We start from the raw sequence: 11107 nt of genomic DNA, 5'->3' as shown, positions 1-11107 counted from the left end.
CCAGCATTCCAGACACAAACAGGCACCTCTTATGTAAAATGCAAACTTTATATTACAGGTTGTGGATTTGTCGGTTTGTGAGACTAACATCCAATTCGTGGGAGGGCTGCTGACGTGCTTAGCCTACGGGAGATGTCATGTTCAAGTACAAAGCAGAGCACACGGCCCACAAACTGCTGCGAGCATTCCAGACACAAACAGGCACCTCTTATGTAAATTGCAAACTTTGTATTACAGGTTGTAGATTTGTCAGTTTTTGAGACTAACATCCAATTCGTGGGAGGGCTGTTGACGTGTTTCACCCTGACGGGACATATCATGTTGCGGGACAAAACAGACCATACGTCCAGAAACTGCTGCCAGAATTCCAGACACAAACAGGCATCCTTTATTTAAAATGCAAACTTTTTATTACAGAGTGTGGATTTGTCAGTTTTTGAGACTAACATCCGATTCGTGGGAGGGCTGCTGACATGTTTCGCTTTGACGGGAGATGTGATGTTCCGGGACAAAGCAGAGCATACAGCCCAGAAACTGCTGCCAGCATTCCAGACACAAACAGGCATCCCTAATGCTCTAATAAACACCAAGACTGGGGTAAGTACCTATGGTCGGCAGTACACTGAGATATTACAGGGTAATGATAGAAATTGATATGTTGGACATCTTTGACGTCACTTCTTTTGAGGGTAATTTGTCAATCCAGTCAGTGTAGTTGAGGTGTAGCCACACAAACTCATGTTTGGTTGTCTGAGTTTAAAATTTCTAATACATCTTTATTCACGAAGGTAGACTTTCTGTGATCAAAGACACTAAGTCAAGGCAACTAAATGATATAGCATCTTGAACTAGATCTGTATTTTTAAAATTGTCCTAAAGCTCCATAAATCTTGCTTTTTGTGTTTCTCCCATGGTGTGTAGAGAAAAAGTAGGCAAAAGCAAGTATTGTGTAAAAATCTTGTTTATTTTTGAAATATTTTTACCAAACTAATTAAGTGGATTCTATGAACTGTTTTTATACTGTCTACTATGCATTTCTTTCGGTACATTGTATATCCATCTGTATCAAAATATTTGGAAAAAATCAATGTTTTGTTACAAATAGTTGCTTTTTAGTTTCAATATGTTGCATTAAACAAAAACTTTTGTTAACACCAAAAAAGTTATAATTGTGAAAAATAAATTTTTTAAATCTAAACAATAGCTTTTTTTATTCTATGTATAATTAGTTTAAGAATGGACCAGTTAAATTCAGAATATTACACTTTTATTATACTAACTACTATATGAATATAGATAGAATACTGTATACTGACTGTGAGATAATTGTATAGTAATACAATAAGTATGTTAAATACTTATTTGTGTAAACTTAGCTAAATTTTGTCTTCTAAATATTTACAACCAGAATATCTTGGAATACGAAACTAAAATGATTATTAAATTGTTATTAAATCAAGTATATTAAAAATATTTAAATCTTCCATAAAGCTGGCTTCATGATTAAAGATAAATAAAAACTGACTAACCAAAATCTCAATTCAGATTGTATTAATAGTACTGTAGAATAAATAAAAAAATAAAAATACATCACATGTCAATATCACTATATTGGATAAACTGGCCTATCTTTCAAAATTTGATTTAATGTATATATAAAAATCTTTAATAAACATCATCCAAATTCTAAATTTACTGATCATATCAATAATGGCCACACATATATCAACATTGAAAATTATATAGAAATTTGTAAAAGTAAATTAATATTAACACATTAAACAACAAATATATATATATATATATATATATATATATAATTTTAATAAACATTGAATCACAAAAAGTACTTGCACCGCCGGGACTCGAACTCGGATCTCTCACTTGCCGGGTGAATGTGCTACCATTACACCACAGAGCCCTCACTTTTTATGATTCAATTATTTTGTACTTGGCCGTATCTGTCACATATGTGTTTAAATAACCAAACTAACATATGATCGGAAGACCAAATACCTGTCAAATGACTTTTATTTACGTTAAATTTGTATAAATGGCAATATCCTTATTTAATTTCAATAAACATTGAATCACAAAAAGTACTTGCTCCGCCGGGACTCGAACCCGGATCTCTCACTTGCCCCACATATATATATATATATATATATATATATATATATATATATATATATATATATATATATATATATATATATATATATATGACCAAATATTATGTATTGATAAATTTTAAAATTAAAACATATATTAAACCATATAAATCCAAGAACTAGACAATTTTACAAGTCATGTACAAGTTTCTGGAGTTACCTGCTGCCTGAATATTGGAACTATGGGCTCATTTAAGTTGAAGTAACATAGTGCTAGCCACAAAGATAGTTTTTAACACTTATTAATTTTTTTGTTATGTTTTTGTTTATAGTGTTTTACCTATAATACCTGATTGTGATCTTTGACATAGAAATGTACACAGTACCAATATTAAAAATAATTTTAAAATTGCTAATGGTTTATAAATTAGTCAAAACTTTGCTTCCATAGCGAGATCTCACAATAACACAAGTTACCTCGATCCCAATATTTATAAACAAATTAAAAGCAACAATCATGCAACAAGAGCCTTCCTTATTCTAGGGAACCAACTATAGTGTTGTGGAAGAAAGCAACAGAAACACAAAATCACGAAAGCTAGTTAAAGATTGATGTTGAAGGCTTCTCTGTACGTCGTCGTGACGGATGGGGTCAATCTATCAGTCCCTCTGTTGTAAGCCCCGGATCTGTACAGAACCTGTACTACATATCGCCTCCGTACTTTATACCACCATGTGTTACGGTCCCTTTAGAGTGCATTTAGAGAGAAATTACTATAAAAGATGTACTCATTTGATTTATTCTTTTCTTTTTTGATGTTCAATACTTCTATCATATACTTCAATTAATGATACAATTATAAAAATTAAATCTGTTTACAACACTAAATACAAATTTTTATGATTGTTATATTTTATAGTAAATTAGTTTATAACCGTTATTTTATTCACTATTAAACAAGTTTATTTTTAAATCCTACAGTTCTTCATAGAGGCTCATGGAAATGAAAAGATTTAAATTTGGTTGCTTTTATAATTAAATCTATAGTATATCAATGTATTTAAAACATTCATTACTTTGATAATAAATCAGAAATACCTATCATTACTTCACTATTACCCCATTAAAAAATGTATCAGTTTTCAAGTTTTCAAACCTCCCTCCCCCTCCCACTAGAGTGACAGACTGAGTAATCTGCTAACACTCAGTTTATAATTTAAATATCTTTGGTTTTTTATATAAAATTTAGAAAATTGTATCATTCTTGTATATTTTTTATACTAAGTGACTTTCATGGAAATTAACTTTATAGTTATATCAATCGCCATATTGAACTTCTTTTAAGATAATTTTTTTGGAGGCATGATATATTTTCCATGGAATAAAAGTTAGTCTAAGATGTTATTAAACAAAATATGCACACATGAAATAAACTATATATAATAAAAAAAAATCATTAATTTTTCTTATAAATTAACCTCACGGACAGAACAAAATTGACTAAAGAATAAGGGTTTGATTCAATACCAACCATCAGTAATATCAATCAACATATGTTCTAAAAATGCATAATATTGCCAATATTATTGTTCTTATGATAATCAAAGAGCCATTTTTGGCTGAATATTTATCAAGGAAAACTTAGTAATATTCGAATGTAGGCCAAAAATAATTTTCTTTAATATTTCAAATATTTGTCTACTAATCTGTGTTGTCACTTAAAAGTTAAATTAAATATCCATCCAATTTTAAAACAGGAGCAGATATCACTATCCACAATAATAATAGTCATTGAGACATATACAGTGTCAGAATGTTGTTTCCCTCTATTGTTGTCCTGCATGTTTAGCAGAGGGAGGCTGGGAGAATGATCCTCACAGTTCATTGTGCCAAGAGAGGATACAAAGAAACAGGAACTAGGAGGATACAAAGCCCTGATTTCACCCCTCACCAAAATAATAAACCTATCACTTGCTCAAGGGCATTTTCCATCAGCTCTTAAACAAAGTAAGGTATATCCAAAGCTAAAAAGCGGCAGCCTCTTAGAAGCTACTAACTACAGGCCCATATCGTTGATCCCAACTTGCTCAAAGGTAATCGAGAAAGTAGTTTTGAAAAGATTAATGGACCACTGTGAACGGCACCATCTTTTGACAGACAAACAACACGGTTTTATCAAGGGAAAATCCACAACATCTGCCATTATCCAACTTGCAGAATTCATTGTTGATAACCTGGAAAGAAAAAACATGGTCACTGGCATTATGCTAGATTTTAGCAAAGCCTTCGACTGCCTAGGACATGAATTGATCACACACAAACTTGAACAACTTGGAGTCAAGGGGCATGCTAAAGAGTGGTTTAAGAGCTATCTAGCGGGAAGAAGCCAGACAGTTGAAATTCAATACACTCAAAAAACATACTTACATACAGTAAGATCAGAGCCCCTGCCTATCAACAGAGGAGTACCCCAGGGATCGGTGCTGGGACCAGTCCTGTTCATTCTCATGACCAACGACATGCCACAATACTTGGGCACACATTGTGCCCCTCTGATGTATGCGGACGACACAACACTTTTAGTGGCCGAATCATCACCTAACAACTTGGCAATCAACTCCTACACTGCACTCAACATGGCTTATCAATACTGTCATGAAAACGATTTAGTAGTCAACACAGGAAAAACAAAACAACTAGCTTTTGGAAGGAGGCATGAAGACATTCCTGCACTGCCTGATGTGTCAATGGAAAGTCACACTAAATTCCTTGGCATGACAATTGATAGCAACTTATCATGGGACAATCACGTTGACACACTTTCCAAAAAGCTGAATTCTTGCTTATACGTCTTGAAAAGAATAAAGCATGCCAGTGATGATGCAACTACAAAAATCGCCTACCATGCGTTAGTTGAGTCCCACATAAGGTATGGCCTTACAGTTTGGGGAGGCACAAGTGCAGGTAACTTGAAAAAAATCCTGATACTACAGAAAAGAGCAGTCAGGATCATGTCCAGCCTTGGTCCAAGTGAAAGCTGTAGGGAAGCCTTCCCCCACCATGGCGTGATAACGATTATCGGCTTATATATCATAGAAGTTATAGTCCACGCTGATAGGGAGCAATTGCAACGAGGCCGCGATCTCCACACTTACAACACCCGCCACGCTTCCAATTTCCACCTGCCCCTACACCACTCCGCCCTGTTCGAGAGGAAACCATCCTACATAGGTAGAAAACTCTTCAATCATCTTCCAGACGACTTACGAAAGCTTCAAGGAAAGAGACTGAAGACTGCGCTGACCAGGTGGCTCTCCCACCGGCCTTTCTACTCCATGGATGAGTTCCTTAATTGGAAAAGAGAAGAACAGAACTTTTAATAAAAACTAACTATGTAAAACTTGACACCATTGCATTTCTTGATGACTTGTGAATAAAGAGTTTGTCTATTGTCTATTGTCTATTGTTATACTCCCTCCCCTCTGTTGTCCTCCCCGTTCATGAACATGTGTAGTTCATTGTGCCAAAGAGGACACAAAGAAACAGGAACTTTGTTATACTCCCTCCCCTCTGTTGTCCTCCCTGGGCATGAACATGTGTAGTTCATTTTGCCAAAACAGGTTACAATGAATCAGGTGCACTGTTACTTTTCCTCGCTCTCTGTTCTCCCCGGTCAAGAACATGTGTAGTTCATTGTGCCAAGAGTGGTCACAGTGAAGCTGTTACACTGTTACACTCCCACGTGGTGTGTTTCAAGCTGCTGTTTCTCATAAAATAGAAATAATGCCATCACTGTTTGATACAAGCAAATCACGAACAATTGACATAATCAGATAAAGTGTAAGTGGCACTGCCTTCATAAGACTTCAGATCAGCTTATTGATTATCTCAGCATTGTTGATCACCTATCTTCAGCTATACAAGGTGTAAATTAAGTCCTGATACACCTGGATGTATTCCAAAGTGATTGAGTTATAAGTGTACAACCTTCACCTTACTTATTAAAATAATATTTGGGATTTTTTGGAGGGTAAAAAAATTTCACCCCCTTTTCAAAGGTAGAAGGGGATAACTTTACATTTACAAACTGCAACTCCTATCGTGCGACATGTCATTTTAAAGGTCTATTTAATAGAAACATAATGACACGAAGAAAACACTTATACACCATTTCTAGCAAAAGTTATGGGCAAAAGTTGCATTGTGATTGTGGTTTGTCTTTAGGATTAATTGTAAGACATAGCCTTATGGCCCCAAATTCACCCTCTTGTACATTATGAATATAATACAAATAAAGTCATTTGATTGTGATTATGATTATTATGATTTATAAAAAGGTATGCAATCTAGAAAAATTTATTATAATGTGATTTATCACGAATTGTCTAATATGTTTGCTACTTTCATGATGACTTTTTAGACAGTAGACAGTATAGACCAAGCAATGCATTAACACTCCACATGTTTACTCTCCAAACACGAGGGACCCACATTTGCACCAGTGTACTCTGGAACTGTCATGTCAGATATTAACTATGATCTGCTTTTTTCATATTGTTGCAATCACAGGGCTGTTTATTGTATATATGAAATGGATTGTCTTTAGAATATTAATCTATGGACCGTTGCCTTTTGTAATGTTTTATCAAACTAGTTGAACATGTATTTCAAGGTAGCAAACGTGTTAGAAAGACGAACTTGGCTAATATTTTACCATTGTTTGTTGACACCTTGTGGTTTACAGTCAAGCAAGAACTACGGCTGGGCTAGTGGAGGGGCCAGTATCCTGTCAGAGTTCGGCACCCTGTCACTGGAGTTTGGTTACCTCTCTGACGTCACAGGTAACAGTGTGTACCGTGACAAAGTTGATCACATCCGGCAGGTCATCAAGGGTTTGGAGAAACCGCGAGGTCTCTACCCCAACTACCTCAATCCGAAGACTGGGAAGTGGGGACAACGTGAGTGTCTATTTCTCTCTTTAGTTGTCAAACAGTGCATTGCTTCTATGTTAGATTCATTATAAAACAGTATGATTTTGCACTAAAAAATCTTAATGTTGTCCATTTTGTTCCTGATCAGCTGACAGCCACTTATCTGAGTGTAAGATTTTCACTTGGGAATAAAGTATAAACTGTGTTGCAATTTTAATAAATTCAAAAAGTAAGATTATATTTTGATACCAATTGTTTATTATTTGTATTCATTATAGAGTGCCTTATAGGAAAATTGTGAAAATAAGTGATAAATAATATTAGTATTAACAACAGATAATCATATTTTTAACAATTCATAAGTACTGGGACACTAAAATCTTAACCCTTCCACACGGAATTTATCTTTCAATTTTGACTCATAACGCGTAATTAACTTTAATTCTTTTTATATCTTACCAACTCATTTTTTTTAGTTATTGGTGGCTATTAGGAATAAAAAATAATACAGTACCGGTATCTCAAAATAATCAGACCCCTATATTTTTATTTTTTTTAACCCCAAAACGATCAAAATCATCATCGTCAGGATTCGCAATTGCATAGAACAATATAGGTCTATAACGACACAACAAATAAAGTAATAACAACAAAATAAAAAGATAATATAATGCTAAATACAACAGGAACACGAACAGTAAATAAGGAAATATTGCAAAACAGTGTTAAACACTAAAATATGCTGTGCCGGGATATATCTGTTTACCGCGTAATGGTTCGCCGCAGACTGTGGCTAAATCACGCCACGAGGGACAAAGCCACGCCCTCCCACCTCTGCGACGCGCCAATGAGGTTCAAACTGTAACATCTGCTTTTCGGAACAAGTATTCAACACTTCCTTGAACTCTAGCAGATTCCACGGCAACTACAATCTATTAAATAACACAAAATAGACTTTGAAGGATATATCCGTTTACCGCGTTTCGGTCAAAATTAGGCCTAACGGATATATCCGTTTGCTGCGTGGGAAGGGTTAAGTTTCTGTTACTAAATATGTATGGATTTGAGAAGATTTCCTATATGTAACGAAGTTTTAAACATTATACTTATGTTAAAAGCGGTGTCTCAGACAGGTGAATGACACCTAACGTTCTGTTCTGTCTTAAGAGCATGCAATCAATTTTGGGTTTGTAAATATTTTTTAACAATTTTATAGCCTGTAAATGTAACTTCCCTGAATACAGAAGAAGTAGTACAAATATTTTTTGATCACTCGTAAGAAATTACAAGTTTTTAATGTAGAAAATTTAGCAATGTTCTAGATCCCAGATAAATATGTGATTAATTGAAAAGTATAATTTCTTTGAGTCACAAATGAATCAACTTAATTAAGTGAACTTTACTTATAAAACCAATTATTGTGATCAAATATAGGCTTATCAGACCTACCTCTGACTGCACCAAACTCAAATTGAGCTGAACTCTTCTAGTGGAAGAATTGAGCCCTATACAAGCTCCTCTCAGCTGAGTGCAATTCTACAACATTAGGAAACTCATATTGTCATAATAAAGGTATTTTATACCTATCTAAAAATATTTAAACAAAAAGGGAAATTGAGATGCCATAACCATTGAAAATAACGATGATAAGTAAGTGGTCACTCAAGCTTAAATTAATTGAATATTTACCAACCCAAGCAAGTAGAAATCATGTACCTAGTAAACTTTTGTTCCCGACATATTGCATTTATTATCCAGAGTAAATGATAAAAGGACAGATTGGAAATAAGTGCTGGACAGAACTGATAACTTAAAAGTGCTGACATTGTGCTACGCAATGTCAGTGAGCTGCCAAATAGTGCCATATGTGAGGTTATTTCGATTTTTCCAGCAAATTACATAATATCTATAATTTATAATATTTTCAATATATTTTATTAAGTAATGAACTAGTAAAACAACACTGCATGTCATCTTTATTTTTTTCATCTTAAAACTGATCTGTCAAAGTAATTGTTTTGACTTTCCACATCTTTTAGGGATTTTTAGCGGGTAAAAACAACATATTTTTTGTTCCTGTGCTTTTTTCTAAAAACATAAATATGCAAGTTCTGTATATTTTTTATTTATATAACTTTTTCTTTATTTTTTATATTTTTGAGATTGTTTATGAAAGTGCTAAGTGTGAAAAGAGTAAATAACAGTTAAATCTTTTCAACATGGTACAGGAAGTCATTGTCATGATTTTCTTACTCTGTAGCTCTTGCTGAAAAAACTTTATGTATATAGTATATATATATATATATATATATATATATATATATATATATATATAATGTTTAAGTTTGTTAATTAGTTTTTGCTTATTATTTATTTTCAACATATGCTGTAGCACTACAAGTGAATATAGTCAGCGCTTTGAGAGGGTTAAAGGACATGGCTGAGGGTCGGATATTATAACATTACCAATCTCTCACACTTGTAAGGCGTCTCAGCCATTTTAGACTAAGCCAGTGTCAGACTACGAGCTACCAACTGTTGAGATATTATGGACAGGTTAAAAAAGCAGATTCAAGTTTTTCGATCAGAACCTTTTTTCATACACCTGTTTTAATCACAGTGGGATCCATGATAGATTTGATAATCTACACTATAGGAATCTACACACCAAGACATTTAATTTAAGTATGTAGTTGTAGTTGTGGTTGAATAACAGAATGAGCTCCATTAATCCATCTACTTGCTATCCATTGAACCATTTTCTTGACTTTGTAAACTTTTTATGTTGATGTTAATAAATATTTCACTACGCATTATTCATAATACAACAACAGTTTATTTGTAAAATTTTTATTTATAATAATTTATGAGTTAATAAATGTATATTAATTGTTTGTTTCAATCACAAAATGATACAATATTTTGATTCATTAAAATGTAGAATTATAAATTAAGGTTTGTGTGAAAAGTACAGGCCCTGTACAATAAATATCGAGACTGGTTCCAAAAATCAAAATTTATTATAGATATCATTACAATTACTTAATAATCTTAAAAATACATTCCTCCTGCATCGATACACTTAGTTCTGCATGTCTACCACTCATCAAAAGTCTGCTGAAAGTCGCTTTCCGGAATACTTTTGAGAACTTTTGTCATCGTCTCTTGAACTGCCTCGATGAAGTCAAACCGATGTCCAAGTCATTCGTGGAACCAGGAATAAGTGTGGTGGAACCAGGTCTGGGATGTAGGGGTTGAACTTTGCCACACCAAATTTCGCCAGAAGCTACGCCGTAACACGGCACATTGTTACAGTGAAGTTTCCAATTCTTCACAATGGCTGGTCGCATGTGCATTAAGTGTTTTCACAGGCTTGTCAGTTGTAAAATGCAGCATTTAAGATTGTTGTAATAGGCACAGAACTCCTTGTGAACAATGCAACAATAAACATTTAGCATAGTTTTGATTTTATATTTTGACATCAGGGTTTTTTTTGGACACTGGGACCCCTGCTTGTGCCATTCTGAATTTTTACGTTTTGTCTCTGGGTCGTACTGGAACACCTACGATTCATCGCCGGTAATAACATTGTTGAGAAAATCTTCCTGGACACAGTGCAAAATTTCTTGCAAAATTTCCTCCCGCAACAGTTCTTGATCCTTACTCAATACTTTCGGCAACAGCTTTGTGTACACTTTCCCCATAGCAAAATCCTCTGTTTCAATGGTGTGAACAGTTCCAACTGAAAGGCTGGTCTCCTCACTAAGAGCAATGGTTAAATATCTGTCAGAGCCAAAACTGTTTTCTTTTTGTCCACCTGAGCATTGGTTCGAACGGTCGTTGGGCGTCCGACTCAGTGATCGTCTTCGACAATCTCCCAGGCCTACCTTAAACATTTTGTGCTACTTGTGCAGCTTAAGGCATCATCGCTATAAGCCTGTTTAACAAGTTCAAGGGTCTCGGATGCGGATTTCCCGAGTTTAAAGCAAAACTTCATAGTGTAGCGTTGCTCGGCGATCCGTTTCGTGTTGATGCGATGACACCATAATATCACCTGTCTCAAT

The 11107-nt window shown here is 34.4% G+C and overlaps 1 protein-coding gene across 3 annotated transcripts in view; it reads left to right on the top strand.

Moving 5' to 3' along the window:
- The window catches only part of LOC124359811 (mannosyl-oligosaccharide 1,2-alpha-mannosidase IA), a 235170-nt gene that overhangs the window by 208341 nt on the left and 15722 nt on the right, over window positions 1–11107 (top strand). For all 3 annotated transcript variants that reach the window (XM_046812858.1, XM_046812859.1, XM_046812857.1), the window contains 2 exons: window positions 418–597; window positions 6857–7070. In XM_046812858.1, the coding sequence (XP_046668814.1) occupies window positions 418–597; window positions 6857–7070 (394 nt within the window). The remainder of the gene's footprint in view (window positions 1–417; window positions 598–6856; window positions 7071–11107) is intronic.

This window comes from Homalodisca vitripennis, chromosome 4 (assembly GCF_021130785.1).
Source record: "Homalodisca vitripennis isolate AUS2020 chromosome 4, UT_GWSS_2.1, whole genome shotgun sequence".
Classification (NCBI taxonomy): domain Eukaryota; kingdom Metazoa; phylum Arthropoda; class Insecta; order Hemiptera; family Cicadellidae; genus Homalodisca; species Homalodisca vitripennis.
The sequence above is the reverse complement of the archived record's forward strand: the minus strand, read 5'-3'. Positions and strand labels throughout refer to the sequence as shown.